General features: G+C 40.6%; 1 protein-coding gene across 2 annotated transcripts in view; it reads left to right on the forward strand.

The window, feature by feature from the left end:
* The first annotated feature begins 302 nt into the window (after positions 1-302).
* PTH2R (parathyroid hormone 2 receptor) overlaps positions 303-21265 on the forward strand; it is a 308425-nt gene continuing 287462 nt past the window's right edge. For both annotated transcript variants that reach the window (XM_072120997.1, XM_072120998.1), the window contains exon 1: positions 303-856. In XM_072120997.1, coding sequence (XP_071977098.1) covers positions 785-856 — 72 coding nt within the window. In that variant the 5' untranslated portion in view covers positions 303-784. The remainder of the gene's footprint in view (positions 857-21265) is intronic.

Consider the following 21265-nt stretch of genomic DNA (forward strand, 5'->3'; position numbering starts at 1 on the left):
TATGTACGAGGCTTTGTTCTGGTGAAGTAAATGTATAAATAACGATAATCATTTGGTTGGCACTGTATATGAATGTGTCATTAGGGGAGAACAATGTCGAAGCTACCATAGTACAATAATATAGCTGCATAGATTATAATCCATACATATGTGTATGTCTCAAATATTTTTACATTTGTGGGGGGTTGTTTATGCTAAAATCGGGGTGTATTGTATATGTTTAATAACCTCAGGGGAGGGGGATTTGTGAGATTCTCCCTGTACAACAAATTACAAGATAACGTATAGCAGCAAGCAGTTTGTCATCCACTGAGCTCACGGAGGAGCTCCTACTGCAGAGATAGCTGTCGCCTTGTGTGTACTACAGGGCTGCAGCTAAACTTCCATCCTCTGTATTAAGCTGCCAGCAGAGGAAGAGCTGGAGTACAAAGGCTTTCTCACTTAGGCAGCCTTCTTGATTCTCCTGCTGTTTGCAGATGCATTTGCTATTATAACCAAGCTGAAACATGCCCAGGGAGGAAAAGAAAAGCATTGCTATCAGCAAAGAGGAGGGCACCAGGACTCAACTACTACATGGTTTCATCCATGCCAGATAAAGTTGGGAGGAAATCTGCTGTAACAGGATTGTGAATGAAAAAGCTACATTGGACATGCATGGAGCTACAAAGAAAGTGTAACATTTCAGGAGTGTGGAATGTTAACTCTCCATTTAATTTGTGATTTTTGTGAAATCTGGAGGAAATAATCATTTGACATACTGAAGTGTGTCTTTATATACAAACAGATGGCTACATTTTGGAGCTATTTTATGTTGGGATTGGTGGCTGCTTCAAAACAATTCCTTGTGAAAGCTCAGGTAAGAAATATTAAAATTTTAAAATATATTTCCAGTATTATTATTAGTCATACTAGTATTAATTGAAGACATGTATATCTTTCTTTCTTGTAGTCTATTGGGTCATTGACATTAGTTGTGCAGTAATGTATCATTAATATATAGTCACACGTACATAAATATACATGCACATATAATGTTTTCCCTTTTCAACCATTCAAATTAAGTTGATTTTCACATATTTTTTTAGAATAAATGTATACTGTCTTTTTTATGAATAAGCAATGTGTGACATGAGTAAAATGTCTGTTTCATTGACAAACTTGCAATGTTATTTTCTTAAAATACTCTGGGGGGAGCCAGTTTGCTGCAAATGGAATACTTTTTAGCTGTACTGTACTTTTTCATTTATTAATAAAGAAGGTTTTACTGCCATGCTATGGATTTCATGTATTTCTATCCTTTAAAATGTTTAGCTTATTTTTAAGTAGTCAGACTGAGGTGGATTACTGGCTGAAGTAAGAAAAATTTTTTTTTTCAAAGAAAAGACAATTTTGGGTAACATTTAATAACTATATGCATATACATTATCGAAGACGAATAGGGAAAAGTGTTTATTAAGTCTTAAAATTCATGTTGTAAGTTCAGAAGCACACCATCCACAATATCTACAGGGAAATAAAGGTATCACTAAAAGCAAGAAGATACATCAAGTTGTTCTGCTGCTTGAGGCAAAAATGTTAATGCAGGAATAAATTGTATTGCTGCCAAAATAGATAAGGGTTCATTCAGAGACCGGTTTTTCACCTTGACTCTCGGATGTCTTGCCTGCCCCAGGAATTTCATGGTAACTTTGTACTTCCTTAAATTAATAGATCTAGATACTTAAAAAAATAGTGAGCTTGAAAAGTTATTATCAGAATCAGATTAAACTGTGGCTCATTAAGATAGTGAGCTTAGGGTTGTATAGCAAATCCACCCAAAATAAGAAGTTTAGTCTCTGCTGTATGGTTGTATTTTGCAACTCTGAACCAACAGTATAGGATAATGGAAGTAGAGATAATGAATTTCTGTGACGTTAAAGTGCTAAAAAGTAACAAATGGGGAAAGACATAATTTGATTCAACAAAAATATATGATTATTCAGCAGAATTTTAGGTGGTTTCAGCAATAAAAATATGATTTTCATTTGCTTATTGTTTTAGGGCTCATTCATTTGTACACTGTTAAAAAAAAAATTATGGGAGGTCTTAAAAAAAAACATCCTAGATCTGATGAATTAAATATTTTCATTGAATATTTTGTTCCATACAAAGTTGAATGTGGTGACAACAAAATCACACTACAATATGATCCAATTGATCTAATGTCCTTAAAACAAGTCAAAATGAGGCTCAGTATTAAGCGTGGCTTCCATGTGCCTGTCACATTTGTCAAGTGTGCTCAGTGTGAACCTGCTTATCTGTGAAGATCACAGGGCGCCAGTGGCGAATTTGGCAATCCTGATGTTCTCTGGCAAATGCCAAGCGTCCTTCATGGTGTTGGGCTGTGAGCAAAACCCCCATCCGTGGATGTTGGGCCCTCTTTCCATCCTCATGGAGTCAGTTCCTAAATGTTTATGAAGACACATGTACATTTGTGGCTGCTGGGGTTATTTTGCATGGCTCTGGCAGTGCTGCTTCTGTTCCTCAAAGGAGGAGGTAGCTGGCATGCTGCTGGGTTGTTGCCTTCCTATGACCCCCTTCGTATGTCCTGGAGTACTGGCCTGTCTCCCGGTAGCATCTCCAGCCTCTAAACACTACAAAACAGACACCACAAACCTTCTTGCCACAGCTCGCATTGATATGCCATCCTGGATGAGCTGCAGAACCTAGAGTCCGTCTCATGCTTCTACAAGTGTTAATCCACCAACCAGCATCCAAAATTGACCAAAACATCAGCTAGAAAGCTTAGGTACTGAGAAGTGGTCTGTGGTCCCCACCTGCAGAACCACTCCTTTATTTAGTGTGTCTTGCTAATTGCCAATCAGTGTTGCTTCCTAAGTGGACAGTTTGATTTCACAGAAGTTTGATTTACTTGGAGTTGTATTCTGTTGTTTAAGTCTTAAGTGAGCAGTGTATAAGAACATAACCCTACTTTTCAACTTAGCTTACATTAATTGAAGCCTTTACACAGGAAACACACTGATAACACTATGTTTATCTTATGTCTAGATTTACAGTATTGGTACAATTATGCAATTAGATTAATACATCAGATTAGTTAACTTTTGATTTGAATTGCAAATAGTATGCTGAATTTAATATAACTGAAATATGACTGAAAGCAGCTGACCTACAATGAGGAAACAAATACCAAACTATATACCAAAACCACCATACTATATTTAATGTATAATAGTACATAAGGTTAAAAAAGACCTCAGTCAATCAAGTCCAACTTATTAACTCTACATTAAGCAGTGTTAATCCATAGCAAAAATCCTTCAAGGCTTATGCCACTTGGCCCAAAGCAGGGAAAAATTCTTTCAGAACCCTTAACATGGCATTGGGAATAACTCCCTCAACACAAACTACTTACAAAAAGTTTTATTCCTTTAAGATGTAATTTTATTTCTCTCCAAAAAGACATCCGGGCCACTCTTGTAAATGTTCAAATTATCAGCCATTACAGTATCTTGTGATAGAGACTACAAGTCTCACCGCTCTCACAGTAAATAATCCTCTACTATGATAGTAGAACCACTTCTTTTCAAGGCATACAGGATGTTCTCTTGTCCTGGCCACAGGTCTACATAAAAAAGATCTTTGTATAGGTCTCTGTACTGTCCACTCAGATACTTGGTTGCTCCCCTCTGCACCCATTCCAGCTCTACTATGTCCTTTTTATACACTGGGCCCAAAACTGTACACAATATTACATGTGTGGTCTGACCAGGGATTTATATAAGGGCAAAACTCATTATCATGAGAATCTTTCCCTCTTGATACATCTCAGTTTTAATTGCTTCCGCTTTTCTGAACTCAATTTAAGCACAACCTGAGAACGCGGCCTGAGCTCAGGTTTACCTGCAACAACACCCTTCTAATTTTCAGGCTCCTCTTCAAGTGATCATAGCGGAAAAAGGACCTGAGATTGGGAGTATATTAGAGTCCAAGGCTGTATTCACATGACGCATTTCTATTGTCTTCTGAAGCAGATTGCAAACACATCTGCAAATGCATATGGCAACATGTGTTTTGCTGTGTAAAACATTATTAAAGGCAGTCCCCGGGTTAGGTACAAGATAGGTTCTGTAGGTTTGTTCTTAAGTTGAATTTGTATGTAAGTCGGAACTGTATATTTTATAATTGTAAACCCAGCCAGAATTTTTTTGGTCTCTGTGATAATTGGATTTGAAAAATGTTGGATTATTATAAGAACCCGGATTAACAATAAAGATTCATTGCAGACACCTGTGATAACTGTTATAGCTGCTTATTGTAGCCTAAGGCTAAAGTACAGTAAATTACTAATATCCAGAAGCCCGTTTGTAACTAGGGGTCATCTGTAAGTCGGGTGTTCTTAAGTAGGGGACCGCCTGTATTAATGTTAAGAAGCAAAACACATGTGACTATTGTCAAAACTCATGTGTATTTGGTGATGTATTTTACCCAGTGCATTTAAAATGCACATCCAGGAGTATTGCAAATGCATAATGTGAACATAGCCTTCAAATGCATTCAAATAGATTACATTATTTGCTGTCCACACGATAAGTTGTTATGAAAAAAGGAGTTTTAAAAACTAATCAGTCAGCATAAACCATGACTTAAATGTTATCCAAGCTTTCTGGTAGGTGGGGACAGCGAAAAGGGGGTCTGCGTGACTTGTAAAGGCAAGAAGTGGGGCTTAAAATTTAGAGAGTATGGAATGGAGCACCTTATTCACTAAGAGACAAGGAAAAGTCAAGGATCACAGAATAAAATATACATACAGTGGCACAAAATGCTATGTTGAGTTTTATGATTTTTTGCAGAAAGTCAAGGCTAACTGTCCAACATATGTAAGGTGAAACATCTTAAAAATTGTATAACTCAAAGTTTGACAGCACTGCAAAAGAAAAAAAATTTGTGCCTTTCTTAAATGGAGTTGCTATAAAAAAGATGTTGATGACCTATAGATGTAACCAAATTTGACATTTGAAGCCCAATCTAGATTGCAGTGCGTTTTTTTGTTTTATATCACAGCATTTACAAAAGGTTATATCTGCATCTATAGGATACTCAGATTCAGATATAGGATATTAAAAAACCCAATCAGTCATCTTATTCCAGTAGTCTCCATTCCTAGGACCAACACAGAGAATAGAGGCGGATAACATCTATGTGTAGAGCCCTGTCTGGTTAAATTCAGCTGTCCTTTTGCATCGATTAGGTACTGATATCAGTGTGGGAGGCTAATAAGAATATTAGGCCCCCACTGATCTGATATGGATGACCTAAGCTTTGAACTATACCATGAACAAGGCTATGTAAAAAGAAAAACTAATTGTGCATGAAACGACTTTTAATGTTGATTATTTAAAAAAAAATTTTTAATAACATATACAAACTAATGCTTGTAATGGACGGGAATGCTTAATTCCCAATTGTATTCACTTTATATACAACATGTATGGCTATGTATCCAAAGGGATCAATATATCCAGAATATTTTTCATTGGGCTTGGTTCACTGCATCTTACAATTTAGCTCAGAATTGTGTTTAAGATTAAGAGAAACACCATCACACTTAGTGAATCTATAAATGTAATCTACATACAACCCAAGGGAGACCTGTGCAACTGACCCATAAACCTAATATAGAAGATATTTTCTACACATATACTTTATAGACAAGGTTACAAAATATGATAAAACTTCTGTTGGAAATGCCACAATTACATCCACTACTGAAAAAAAAGGTGTCAAAAATCCAAGATATTAAAATCCGAGAAGTGGTAAATTTGGAGGGAGGGCTGAGAGGGGCTTTTCTAGTATAGATTTACAGTCCTACGTGGATAAGAGAGATTTCCCTAAACTGACACCGGAAGAGAGAGAAAAGTTAGAAGCACCTGTCTCCCTAGCAGAAATAATGGAGGTTATTGGAGCTTCATCTGACTCCAGCCCAGGAACAGATGGCTTCCCTTTATAGGGATTACTCAGAGGTCTTGGGGCCCCTTATGTTCCGGGTGTTAAGGGAGGTTAGGAAAGAAAATAAAAGATGTCCACTTCACTCAACTTCAGATTATTCCTGCCTCTACTGTAAAGCATAAAACGAAATGCTGTCAGATGATAGACCCCTGTGGCTATGGACAATGAAAACAGAATCGATTCCAACCACTGCCAATAAACGGACAAAATGCTGTTTATTGCCAAAGGTCTAGGTATAGCCTGGATTCCACACTGATTCTAATACTGCGCTTTTTATACATCATGTGTATGGAATCCAAATACAGTCCAAAGAAAACAAAGATAATCGGTACCATTCACAAATGTTTAGGCACAAGCCAGCGTCACAGGTGAAGGTATTGTCAGTAAAGCAGTAGTAGTCGCTCTAAATAATGCCAATGGTGGTGCTCAACTTGAAGCACACAGTCCATATAGAAATTGGGTATGAAGAGAAAAGCGGCACTCACCAATTCGTGGATAATCCTTATGGGCAATGCGCCAGATGGCGCGAGACAGCCCGTCGCCAGGCCGCACTCTATCCCTGTACTTCACATTTGCCAATAAAGGATTTTGCACAAAAAGTGCCGCTTCTCTCTTCATACCTAATCATGTGTATGGACCTTCTATTAATCCCATCCACTTTTCTTTCATTGTAAATCACTGGGTTAGACCCAGTGATTCTTCTATAGCTAATTGCACCGATTACCCCAGTGTTTTTCCTCTGGACTTAAACAGAAGATCACGTATATCAGCCACCGCATTTCTCAACTGGTATCTTAGGAAAACATAGATACATACAGAAGTATATTTCCCATTGTAAATCTATTCATAGACCGAGGAAGACTAGTAAACCTTTAGGCTTATGTCGTGTTTCACTATGTGGCATGAGCAGCATATTGTCTGAGCAGATGTACTAACCATCTGTAGTGTTTCATGTGGATATATAAACCTAGGAGACCTGTCTCTTGTTTGTCTCAGTGGCAATATAATGACAATTTTTTTACGCTTGCCCTCATTGTGTTTCTTTGGGGGCTATTCCATGGGTGACATAAAGGAAGCGGTTAACTAATAAATGTTATCATGAATGTAAGCATCTCATTGGTTTAAAATTTTGCAAACAAATCACTACAAAAATGAGTGTGACCTGGTACAGTGTTTTGACGTAGTTAAGCACCAGAAATTTGGTTTACTTTGCATGGAAGACATTATGACCTGTGTAGAAGGGAATCACAATATAATGGAAGACTGATGACAGAATGACAGATTGCCTTTTCCTGTCCCTAATTCATTCTCGCTGTTTATATTGAAGCACAGGGATGATCCCAGTAACTGTGAGATTAATATATAAAGCTGACTAGCAGGAGCAGAGACAGTTTTACAGAACATGATACATAAGAATAATAATAAAAGGACTCTCCCAAGATAGCCAAATGACCTATTTTATGTAAGAGCATCTCAGCAAGGCCTCTATATGATACATAAAACAAATAGGTGTAAACATCTGTGCCAGCATCTTCTTCTGTTACCAGAATGTGTCTTAGGAAATGTTACTCAGTATTTTGCTGGTTATACTCTTTTGTACCATATTTTCTACCGTCCTTGTGACCCAGACCCCTGACCTTGCTTTTTGTGTTTTTTGTTTTTGAGTCTTCACTTCGGTGTAGGGAGTTAATAGCCACTTATGGTGGCGACCAGTAGGTATGTGACAGTTTAGTGTGTTTAGCTTAAAAATAGCTTTTCCATATATCTACCTTAACCTGCCATCATTTTTCAAACATGATGTCACCGTTTGGCTGGGCGAACCGTCAGAGAGTCTATGTAGAAAGAGTCTGTGGAAACTCTGGACCACCGTGGAATGATGGTACTAGCTGCAACCTCAAAGAACGGAATGGGGCGTGCACAGCTGTAGCATAAACTGGTCCGCACACCAACAAGAGACAATATACACTAAGAAGAAAAGAAGTGTGCTATTCCGGACCCAAAACTGATTTTCAATACAGTTCAATCTCTATTAGATAATTCATGAAATACACAACTGCTTGTTTAAAATCAATTAAAAATATCAAAAAAGGACACAGGACAGAGTGGGTGCATCACCCTACTCCATCCACCACCCCTTACCACAAGTGTATGGACGATTGGATAAGATGAAAAAGTGCCAAAGTATACAATATCTAAATAGCAATACGTTTCAGTGGCTAGGATAGGCAAGAAGGTGCAAACAATGCAAAAAATATGTACATCCAGATAGCATATATGTAAAGGTACGAACCAAAACCGATCAAATACTTACAAACCTATAAAGCATAACACATGAATACCCATGTAGAAAGTGCAAGTGCCATATAATAATGGAGTATAGACAAAACCGGGTAGACCAGGGCCTGTCCAAATGCCCAAGTGTTCCCATCCACAAACCTAAGCAACAATGCACAGCATACACAGAACAATGGTAGGGGTGGGAGGCTCCCCAAGCGTATCATCACTGTTTAACGACTTCCTCAGGGGTAGCCGCAACCGGGACCGGACCGGAGTCTAAGTGGCCCTTTGGCTTTGCCAGAGCCTGTCGCAAAGCGGGATGGTGTTACTGCGGTGGGGTGACACTAGGTCTTTCCACGACTAGGCCCGCGGTGGCAGCCAAGGTAGGGAAGCAGGAAACGGGAACCACAAGGTGGCACAGGAATGGATCAACGGAGTAAAAACCACATGGACGGACTACAGGAACCAAACACAGGGAAGGCAGGACCGCGGGATGGCAGGACCTCGGAACCACCACAGGAGTACAGGACCGCCACAGGAATACAGGACCACCACAGGAATACAGGACCGCCACAGGAATACAGGACCGCCACAGGAATACAGGACCACCACAGGAACACAGGACCGCCACAGGAATACAGGAACGTGGAGGAACACTGGAGTACAGACACACAGAGGAATGCTAGGAACACTAGGAAACACAGGAGGGCTTTCACTTCAGGGAAATGACTTGAAGATCCGGCAGAGAGTGAAGGGAGGTGCCGGATTATTAGGGTGAGCTGGATTAGCCAGCCCCAATCAGAGGGACGCTGGCCCTTTAAATCCTAAAGAGCCGACGCGTGCATGCCCAAGTGAGAGGGAACGTGTGCGGCCTAGTCAGACAGCAGGATTGCAGCCTAGTCGGGACTGGAGCCGATCCAGGAGAGGCAAGTGCGGGTAGGGGGGTAACTGCGCCACACAAGAGGGCAAGGGTGTACCTGCGATCCGTACCGAGGATCGCGGGTACGGCCGTGACACATAATTTCCTTCTCTAGGATGTTAGGAGGCTTACAACTTTAGGTGCTATTTTATGATTTTCCTGAAAAACTTCACAAGGTTAATTTCATTTTTACACATTTCCTGGGTTTTATATACGACACATTTAGGACTTTATTCATCCAAAAAGAAGAAATGAGAGGAAATACTCCATAGCAAGCCTTGGAACATAATACACTTTATTTCACAATTAATTAAAATGGATATGATAAACAAGGAGAGACATACATGCTAATATCCAGTCTAATTGAGGCTCACCTGTGGTTATGGTGCATGCGCCCCTGCATGCCTCCTAGCTTCCAAGATGGCTCGGGTCGTAATCTTCTGGGAATTGATATCGATGATGATCTTCTCAGATTTCCACTGAAGTTTGTTCTCTCTTACTTCACATCATTTTAGTAACCAAATCTCTTTGATCACATTGAAATTTCTTGATTTTTAAATCATGTAAATCTTTCTCCCATTTTTCAAATAAGTATTCCGTTCCTGCAAGAAAGAGGTAAATTCTTCTGTTGAAAATGTGGGGTTTGGGGGTAACTTAGCATCAATAGTAGAAGCTTCTGGGCCTCACAGACTTCTATTGTGGTGTTGAGCACCAAAGCAATAATGTAGGAGCTTGTATCAATGCAAAAAAAAAAAACAGCTTTATTCAGCTTTAAACTATTACAGGAACAAAAATAACAAATAGCTTAGCCCCTACATATGGCACTTCCTCGCTTATTGAATCCTAGTAACGTTCTAGCTTTAACAAACACTGCTGGAGGTTCCTCCTCAGTACTCTGTTTGAACTCACTGAGAGCCAATGTCCTTTCTGGATTCAATTCCTCTTGGGACATACCATCTGTCTATCTCCAACTGGTCCAAAGTCCTCCTTCTGACTGCAGGACACACAGCACTGGCTTGCTGTGAGCTCTCCCTCTGGAGTTGTCTATGGATGGGAGTGGTCAAGGTCCTTTTCGACCCTTGTTTTGGGTCGCTCTCCAGCGCCCTCTAGATTTACACTTACATATCCTTCCCTTTTATCTCACTTTTTATGGGTTGAGTGACCCTGGGACAAGACGTGTAGTGACAACGTTCCTTTTCATTTAAGTTAACATGTAAAATGTCTGTCCACATTTTCTCAACTGTAGCACACATCTTGTGTGGTGGTCTCATCTTCCAAGTTACTGTCATCCTCCTTTACTTGGATCTTGGCATTTGTTTCTTTGTTGAGGTTTTGAGCCAAAATTTTCTCCCTGCGCTTTCCAAAATCCACTTATTACCCACCATGTACAGGAGCCATTGTCTGCTGCTGCTGTGGAAGTTGGAAGTTGAGCCACGATTGGTTCCTATTCTGCCACAGGTCAGTAATATGAGCTCTGAGCTGTGATTTGTTACAATAGGCAATGAGTAGAATATGCTTATGTGTGAGGTAAGAGTTATTAGAAATGCCAGAGACAGACAGTCAAAGAGACTGCCAGAGACGGTCAGAGATGGTCCGTGACACAGATGGTCAGAGACAGTCTGAGACATCCTATAGATACATATAAAATATTTTTTGTTAACCCATTCTATTTTGTTATAGTTAAAAGCAGTTATTTACTATCCCGAACAATGCCAGGAGATACAGCTACTATTTATATATTTCTTACCAGCTTATTATGATTCATAAGGACATGTAATTAGAAACATGTAAGAATAAGGCTGCGTACATACGAATGTACGAAAATGGCCGCATGCTATATAGCCGCATTCATATCCACGGACAAAACATCCAACCATTTACATTGCCTTTGTTTACGCCATACCATGTCATATTCAAGCAGCTTAATATATAGAACATGTACTATTTTCTCCTGTATTTCAGTTCCTTGCGCCCCATAGAAATCTATGAGGATGTATAAACACAGATTACAAAGGTACTGGATATGGCTGTCCACAGTATGCTACCATATACATGTGTAATATCCAAAGAGACCAAGACCTGTCAGAGGACCTTCCTGTCTGGAGTTTGACAGTAGTGTAGTTGACAGGAGAGTGGTCATGCTGTTTGTGACAAAAGAGCATTTGATTGTCCTGCTGCAAGCAAATCCCATTCTTTGGGATGAATGCCTGGAGACATGCACAGACTGTGACCAGAAGGTGAAAGTATGGGAGGAAGTCACTGCGCAAATTACACCAGAACAGCGGAGAGCAGCAAAAACTAAGAAGCAAAGACTATCTCCACCACCGCCTACACCTCCTCGAGCAAGAAGAAGAAAGCAGCAGTAGCAGCCATCTTCTGTGGATAATGCTGCAATGTTGGAGGAACTACATAATCGTTATGAGGATATACCTGACGATGTCTACATTAGACTTAAAAATGTTACCCTTGAGGAAAAAGGCAATTGCAAAGCAGCAATGTTTTCAGTGCTTCAAATTTTACAGAATACAAATTACACCCAAAAGAAAGATATTGGCCTATATCTGAATAAGCACTGGGAGCAATCAGGTGGCCAACTCTCTCCCAGCACTCTACCTGACAGATACCATCCAGTGTATGAAGGTCATCCATGCATAGCCAGCCTTCAATGGGGTCCTTCTTCAGGGAGATTTTTGAGTTGCAGTTATTTTTTTCTTGCTTTTCATGAATATAGCATATTATTTTTGGTCATAAAAATTTCATGAACAATTTATTGACAATTGTATTTATTTCGTAAAAATTGATGGAACTTTGCTGGTCATCTACCACCATGATGATATTACATTGCTGTTAACTTTGCATTGAAAATAATACGTATTAACTTAATGTTAACGTTTACGTAAGCACGTGTGGATAGTACGTCAGACATCGGCTGTGGGTGATTGGAGAAGGCTCACAGGCTGAGCCCTCTCCATAGCCAGTTAGAGTTTGCTGCATATTACAGCAAACACCCACCAGAAACACCCGCAATTGGAGCATTAAAAATCCGACAATGATCGTCCCTCCCTGTGACGTAATCGGGGAACAGTGATCTGTTGCTATGTAATGTATTACAATGTCCAGTGCACAATGTCAATCAGACAGCCTAGGGTTAAAGTACCATGGGGGACTGAAAAAATAGAATAAAAAAAAAAGTTTAAAAAATTTAAAAAAAAAATTCATATCATCCCCCTGTCCCTAGAACTGATATGAATATAAATGAACAGTAAAAATCATGAACATGTTATATATTGCCACGTCCTAAAACGTCCGATCTATCAAAATATAATAACAGTTATTCCCAGCATTTAGCACCATAATGGAAAATAGAGCCAAAAGTCGAAAATGCCACTTTTTTGCCATTTTACAAAAAATAAAAAAATTCTATAAAAGTGATCAAAAGGCTGTACAGCATTTAAAACTCATTCAAAAGTCTCAAAAATATGATGCCACCACACAGCTTTGCACACTGAAGTAAGAAAAAGTTATTAGCACCAGAAATGACAAAATGAAGACTTTTTTTTGTACAGTAATGTTTTTTAAATGTATGAAAACATTAGAAAACATATATAAATCTCCGTGATCGTACCAAACCAAAGAATAAAGTAGACATGTCATTTGTTAAAGCCGTAAAATCCAAACCCACAAGAAAAAGGCGCAAATGCATTTTTTTTTCGCAGTACATGTCAGGGAATACTAAATGCTAATACAAAAACAGGGAAATGTGTCATGTAGCAAAAGACAATAATTCTTTATTAAAATACATATGTAGACATAAAACAAACATCAATCGGACAAAGCAAAATAAAAGCATTTAAAAAAGATGCAACCACAGTGCATCCATAAATAAAGTCACAACTGGAGGCTGACAACTGATAATGTCCGGTCACCCAGACCTGGGCCCCCAACAAACAAACCCCATAACACTATCTGAAAAATATATAAATGGCAGATATGTGTAAGATGGCTTTATTTATGCATCCTTTTTAAATGTTTTTATTTTGCTTTGTCCGATTGATGTTTGTCCTATGTCTATATATGTATTGTAATACAGGATTACTGTCTTTTTCTACATGACACAGGTTTCCCTAAAAAAAATGGAAAAAAAAATTATGTATGTTTGAAGTTGGGGAGTGAAAAATGAAAATGAACGCCGACCCCTCAAAACCGGCTATATAGCAAAACCCCAAGAACCCCCAAGGCACAGTGGTAGGTCAAACACTATCCCAGACACCAACAGGGAGCCCAACAAAACAGCGACAGAGGTTGCAGCTTAATCTGCAGGCAGAACCCTGGGAAGCTGATACTAGACTCCTGGAGGGAGACACAGAGGCAGATGAGGCAGATGCCTTTGCGGCATTCCAAACCTCCAACAAGACTGTAACAGAACACCTACTAAAAGAAATGTTAAAAGCTTTACGGGCCTCTCTAACTTTCAACCTGCTCAAGCTAATAAGCCCCCTCCAGTCTAACATATCTGAAATTCAAGAACAAGTGTCCCATGTAGAATCCAAGATGGCAGAATACGCTTCTGAATTTAATAATCATGATATCTGAATGGACACACTGATACACACTGTCGGTGAGTCAGTGATCTGGTATTTATATCTTCTTACATTCTATAAGCCATAATAAGTACACCACTGCTTTCAGTTATTCATTACCTTCAGTTTTAAGTTGGTAGTTAAAAAGCATTTTTATAACGGCTGCTGCTCAGTGACATATGGGCTTGTTTATGTTAATACCACTATAGCCCTAATTCTTAGAGTACATGTATTGTACTTAAAAACTGACTAATCTGTTTTTCTTTCTGTTAATTGTTTGTCTGGCGGATACACCACTTAACAAAAAGTCGCTCACCACCCTGCCTATTACACAGGATTGAGCACACTAGTACATATACCACTGGGAGTAAGTATATCCTGACAATACAATATCTAGCATGGGGTACAAAATAGTATCCATTAATGTCACAGGCTTGAATAGCCCACAAAAAAAAGCTTTTATGTGGTGGGAGGCTGTCGCACAAAAATGTGACGTGCACACAGGAGACACACCTAGCAACTGAGAAATCGCTGCGAATACATCACAAACATTTCCCAATGATTATTTTATCTACTTTCGCAAAAAATAAAAAAGGGGTACTGGTAACTTTTAAGGACCATACACTCTCAGATAGTCAACCCACAGCGTAGATACATTATTGTGGCGTGCACCTTCAAACAAAAAAGATCTATCTCTAGTCAACTTCTATGGCCCTAATCAATTGAGATTTTCCCGAAAGGTGATAAAGGTAACAACCAGAGAGGAAACCTACTATTTTGCAGGGATATTAATGCCCCTCCAACTCCCACAATTGATACAACATCAAATTCCCAAACTTTACACACAACTGGATCAGGTTGTTTCAGACAAGTCGCTTGATGTCTGGAGAGTTTTTCACTCGGATAAAAAAAAGATTTCACCTATTTCTCTTCCCGACATCCACAGGCGAGATTGGGTGGTCAGTTCACGCCCCAATATTCATAACCATAACTGACCAATATCCCAAGCACAGTGACTAAATATGTCTCTTCTAGCTAATGATCAACATGCTAAGACAACTGAAAATTACATACATGACTACTACCATTTTAACTCACCATCAGAATTAGATGACTTTACGTTATGGTCAACTCATAAGGTCTATGTCAGGGGGCTCATCTCAGACCTAAGTAATTAAAAAATAAACACTCAACCTATCTACATAAGAAAGACTAAAAATAGAAAGGGACCATCTCTGTAATCTCTGCAATATTACTCTCATGACAATAAGGTGGGGATATTACTAGCCTCTAGAGTAAAAAACTGGTGCAAAAGAGTAAAATCCCGTGTATATACCACCCAGTGATGAGAGAAAAAATCCTGTCACCAAGAGGGATAGCTAAAGCCTTTCAAGACTTTTACAGCTCACTATACAAAGAAACAGATACCGTCAGTGTTTGTGACGGTTGACGTGGAAAAGGCGTTTGACTGAGTTAATTGGTCCTATGCCTTTTCGACCCTTCGTAAATTTGGCTTCTCTGGTCCAATCTACTCTGCTGTAAAAGCGTTATATTCTAACACTAACGCCTGGTTAAGTGCTGGTTAATGGGTTCTTGTCAGACTCTTTCTATTTGACAAATGGAACAAGACAAGGTTGGCACCCCCCCCCCTACTTTTTTCAACTTATCTATCGAACCACTAGCAGTGGCAATCAGATCCAACAATCAGATAGTGGGCATCAAGATAGGGAAAATCACACAAACTTGCTCTATTCGCAGATGACCAAGAACAGCTTTGTCCCTCTTGACAAAGCACAGATTAGGAGGAGGTTTGGGGGTTTCCAGCCTAGAGGATTATCATATAGCTTGCAATGTATCCTGGCAGCTGAACAGAGCTCCTTCCCTTCTGTGGCTCACTGTGCGCCCATAAAACAACTAACAGCCACATGTGGGGTGTCTCTGTACTTGGGAGAAATTGCGTAAGAAATTTTATGATTTTTCTCTTTTCATCTTTTGGAAATGTGTAAATTTTAGGGCTAAATTAATGCATTACTGACCAAATTTCACCTCCATTTTGATTTAATTACTAGAAGATGTGAATGGGCTAACTATCTTCCAAAAAGCTGTTTCTGATAGTTTGAGGGGTGCAGATTTGATAATGTGTTGATATATAGGGGGTTTCTAATATTATATATTTACAATTTCAATAAAAACAATAATTATCCCCAAAAAAGTAAATTCTGAAAAATCTGTGAAAATGTGGGAAACCGATGTTTGATTTGTTAGCTGCATGACATGAAAATAAATTATCTAGACACTTCAAAAATTATGATGTAAAGCAGACAACTAATTTAGGTGGTAAAATTATCTGCCGGAAAACAACATCATTTCAAATTTTGAAAATGGCAAATTTAAAAAAAAAATCTGAGTTTATTTTTTCTCTATAAATAAACACAAAACTTATCAGCCAAAATTTACTACTAAAATGAAGTACAACAGGAGACGAAAAAAAAATCTCAATCGCTTTGACTAGTAGCAGTGTTCAAAAGTTATAACCTTATAAAGCGACATGTCAGAATACAAAAAAGGGGTCTGAGCCTTAAGCTATTAACTGGCTACATTCTAAGGTTTAATGACCTGTCGCAAAATAGCAACCAATCATGGCACAGCTTTTAACTTCCACAGCAGCAGCAGACAATGGCCCCCGTATATGGTGCTTAATAAGTGTATTTTGGAAATAGCAGAGTCACCGAAAGCAGCTCTGCAAAATTTGGTGATTGTAAAGGCAACGGTGAGGATACTTTGAATGGACATATATATACACACACACAACCCCACACACATACACTCAATTTCTACCCCTTGACGACCTGGCCCTTTTCAGTTTTTTCACTTCCATTTTTCACTCACCACCTTCAAAAATCTATAACTTTTTTGTTTTTCCACATAAAGAGCTCTCTGATGGCATAACAAATTGCACTTCATAGTGACAGTATTTAATATTCCTTGCTGTTTACTGGGATGCGGGAAAAAAATTCCAAATGCAGTGAAAATGGTAAAAAACCGCATTTGCAACATTTTCTTGTGGACTTGGAGTTTACAGCTTTCACGGTGCGCCACAAATGACTTTTCTACTTTAACACCTTAGCGCTCCGCGCCGTAGCTGTACTGCGCAGCTTCCGACGATTAGCGCTCAGCGCAGTACAGCTACGGCGCGAGCGCATAGGATTTTAGAATTGTCACCACGTCTCGCGACGTGGTGACATCGGGACGAGAATTGGGTGACAGAGGCAGGAGGAGTTCCTGTCTCCGTCACCCGACCAATCAAATCGGTCCCGCCCGCCGATCGCCGTGATTGGCCAGTCAAACCTGACTGGCCAATTACAGCGATTTTGGGCTGAAAAACGTGGTTTTAGCCCCTTCCTCTTCCTCCAGCGGCACCATTTTGGTTTGGTATCGCTGGAGAGAGGAAAGAGCGTTACTGTGTGCACCAAAACTTTTACACTATAAATAGTGTTCTGATCCTTATCTGATCCCTATTGTTCCCTACAAATTCCCATCCTATCTGTTTTTTCCTGTGTCCTGTGTGTTCCCTGTGTGATCGCCTTGTGTGATCCCACGTGTCTTCCGTTTTTCCCTGTCTTGTCCTTCTGAACCCAAACGCACTTTTCAGTGCGCTGTGTTAGCGTTGTTCTGCACTGGACGCACTTTTCAGTGCGCCGTGTGAATAGCGCTGCACAGAATCTTTAGCAGTCTTAGCGGTAGTTAGTTTGTCTTAGGGCAAGCTAGGTGCATTTGTAGCGCCTTTTTGCGCGGTGCACATAGGTTTTTTTTCGGTGCCTGGTAATATTTTTTTTCAGAGCGCCGTAGGTGTACCCGTACGTAGCTACTTTTTGTGTGTGCCATCTGTGCGGCTTGTCCGTGTGGTTTGGTGTGCATTCTCTTTTTTTGTGTGTGCTATCTGTGCGGCTTGTCCGTGTAGTTTAGTGCGCATTATTTTTTTTGTGTGCTATCTGTGCGGCTTGTCCGTGTAGTTTAGTGCGCATTATTTTTTGTGTGCCATCTGTGCGGCTTGTCCGTGTAGTTTAGTGCGCATTATTTTTTGTGTGCCATCTGTGCGGCTGGTCCGTGTGGTTTGGTGTGCATTCTCTTTTTTTTTTCGTGTGCTATCTGTGCGGCTTGTCCGTGTAGTTTAGTGCACATTATTTTTTTTGTGTGCTATCTGTGCGGCTTGTCCGTGTAGTTTAGTGCGCATTATTTTTTGTGTGCCATCTGTGCGGCTTGTCCGTGTGGTTTGGTGTGCATTCTCTTTTTTTTTTTGTGTGCTATCTGTGCGGCTTGTCCGTGTAGTTTAGTGCACATTATTTTTTGTGTGCCATCTGTGCGGCTTGTCCGTGTGGTTTGGTGTGCATTCTCTTTTTTTTTTTGTGTGCTATCTGTGCGGCTTGTCCGTGTAGTTTAGTGCACATTATTTTTTTTGTGTGCTATCTGTGCGGCTTGTCCGTGTAGTTTAGTGCGCATTATTTTTTGTGTGCCATCTGTGCGGCTTGTCCGTGTGGTTTGGTGTGCATTCTCTTTTTTTTTTTGTGTGCTATCTGTGCGGCTTGTCCGTGTAGTTTAGTGCACATTATTTTTTTTGTGTGCTATCTGTGCGGCTTGTCCGTGTAGTTTAGTGCGCATTATTTTTTGTGTGCCATCTGTGCGGCTTGTCCGTGTGGTTTGGTGTGCATTCTCTTTTTTTTTTTGTGTGCTATCTGTGCGGCTTGTCCGTGTAGTTTAGTGCACATTATTTTTTGTGTGTGCCATCTGTGCGGCTTGTCCGTGTAGTTTGGTGTGCATTATATTTTTTTTTTTTTGTGTGCCTGCTAGACGGTTTATCCGTGTAGTTTGGTGCACATTATCTAATTTTTCTAGTTCTCTATTTTTTTTGTGTGCAATGTCTCAGAAGACGTACACCGTGTTGGAGGCATATAACATGCTTGCCTCTGACACCGAGTCAGCTAGTGGGGATGATGGTCCCTTTTACTTATCATCATCCTCCTGCTCATCTTCTAGTGACCTGGAAGGACCCCCAAGAAGGCGCCGTAGGGTTCCAGGGACTTCTGCAGGAGAAGTGCCTGGGACTTCTGCAGGAGAAGTGCCTGGGACTTCTGCAGGAGAAGTGCCTGGGACTTCTGCAGGAGAGGTGCCTGGGACTTCTGCAGGAGAAGTTTCTGGGACTTCTGCAGGAGAAGCGTCTGGGGCTTCCACTGACCCCACATGGGTAGCCCCAGATAATTATACCCCTCAGGTCCCTGACTTTACGGGCCATCCTGGAATTAACTTTGACACGACAGGGCTCAGAGCTGTGGACTTTTTTAAGTTTTTTTTTGATGAGGCGCTGCTGAATATTATTATATTTCAGACAAATCTCTACGCTGCACAACATATTGCCCAAAACCCCACGTCCTTTTATGCACAACCCTACAGGTGGACCCCTGTCACTGCAGCAGAGATGCACAAGTATTGGGGCATAATACTCCTTATGGGGATAGTAAAGAAGCCTTCAATCAGGGACTACTGGAGCACAGACATACTGTACCACACCCCCATGTTCCGCATGGCAATGAGCAGGATGCGCTTTGAAGCCATCCATAAGTTTTTGCACTACACTGACAACACACAGTGCCCACCCAGAGGTGACCCCAGTTATGATCGGTTATTTAAGGTCAGGCCCATATTAGATCATTTTAGTGCCAAGTTTGCCCAGGCATATACTCCCGCCAAACATGTGAGCATAGACGAGTCCCTGGTACAATTCAAAGGGAGACTTCAATTCCGCCAGTACCTGCCCAATAAGAGGGCAAGGTATGGTGTGAAGATGTATAAGCTGTGCGAAAGTTCATCAGGGTACACATACAAGTTCAGGGTATATGAAGGGAAGGACTCCACTATAGTGCCCCCAGAATGCCCCCCCTTCCTGGGTGTTACAGGGAAGATAGTGTGGGATTTAGTGCACCCACTGCTGGACCAGGGATACCACATCTACCTGGACAATTTCTACACCAGCACCACCCTGTTCAAGTGCCTCACTTCCAGAAATACTGCGGCATGCGGCACTGTACGCAGAAATCAGAGAGGTCTCCCTAAGTCGCTGCTTGGGCAAAAACTTAAAAGGCACGAAAGCAGGGCACTATGCAGCGACTCTGTACTGTGTGTTAAGTACAAGGACAAGAGAGAGGTCCTTGTATTAACCACAATACATGAGCACACCACCACCCCTGTCCCAGTACGAGGTGCCAGTGCAGAAGCCCCCAAGCCAGACTGTATTTTAGATTATAATAAATACATGGGAGGGGTGGACTTGTCTGACCAGGTGCTTCAGCCGTACAATGCCATGCGGAAGTCGAGGGTGTGGTACAAGAAGCTGGCCGTGCACATCATGCAGATGGCATTGTATAATGCTTATGTGCTGCATCGATATGCCGGCCAGAGGGGAACTTTCCTGGAATTTCAAGAGGTGGTAATAAAGTACTTTCTTTTTGGAGACCAGGAAGGGGAGAGTGCTAGCACATCTGGAAGTGAGGCCACATCACGTATTGTACCAGGGCAGCACTTTCCAGGAGTAGTTCCCCAATCAGCCAGCAAGGGAAGGTCACAAAAGAGGTGCAGGGTGTGCTCCAAAAATGGCATTAGGAAGGACACCATTCATCACTGTGAGACATGCCCAGAAAAACCAGGGTTATGTATGAAAGATTGCTTCCGAATTTATCATACATCCCTGGATTTTTAGAGTACCCTGTTGTTACCCTGACGCACAGCTTATACATCATGCCGCATGCCGCATCTTCCCTTCTAAGCCCTGCCATGTGCCCAGCCTGTAGATTACTGTCCCGTATGCTTTACCCGGGAAAACATGCATCATGATTTTTAGGGTGTTTGTCTCCCGTGGCAGCAGCTGGGCACAAAATGACATAATGGATATTTTTTACTATGCACTATCCATTATGCACTTTTTCAGGGGTCCACCTGTGGGGTTAAAATGCTAACTATACCCCTAGATTAATTCATGGAGGGGTGTAGTTTCCAAAATAGGGTCAGTTCTTAGGGGTTTCTACTGTACTGGCCCCTATTGCCATCTACAAATCTTTCATGATGCCAAAAAGAAAAAAAAAAGTACAATGTCTGTGCTCCAACAAGTTATTCCCTTTTGAGCCCTGTCGTGTCTCCATCCTACAGATTATTGCCTCCTATGGGGTATTGCCCTAACCGGGGTAACCCGCAGAATGATTTTTGGGGTGTTTGTCTAAAGTGGCATGAGTTGGGCAAAATACTTTTGTCACTTCAATGGCATATTTGATAAATTGCAATACAATTGTTTCTCTGCACTACTCACTTTGTATTACATTTGAGCCAGCACCTTAGTGGTTAAAATGCTCATACAAACCTACATACATTCTTTGAGGGGTGCCCTTTCCAAAATGGGTTCACTACTTGGGGGTTTCTATTGTACTGGTACCTC

The sequence above is a fragment of the Engystomops pustulosus genome, chromosome 8 (assembly GCF_040894005.1).
Source record: "Engystomops pustulosus chromosome 8, aEngPut4.maternal, whole genome shotgun sequence".
Lineage (NCBI taxonomy): Eukaryota > Metazoa > Chordata > Amphibia > Anura > Leptodactylidae > Engystomops > Engystomops pustulosus.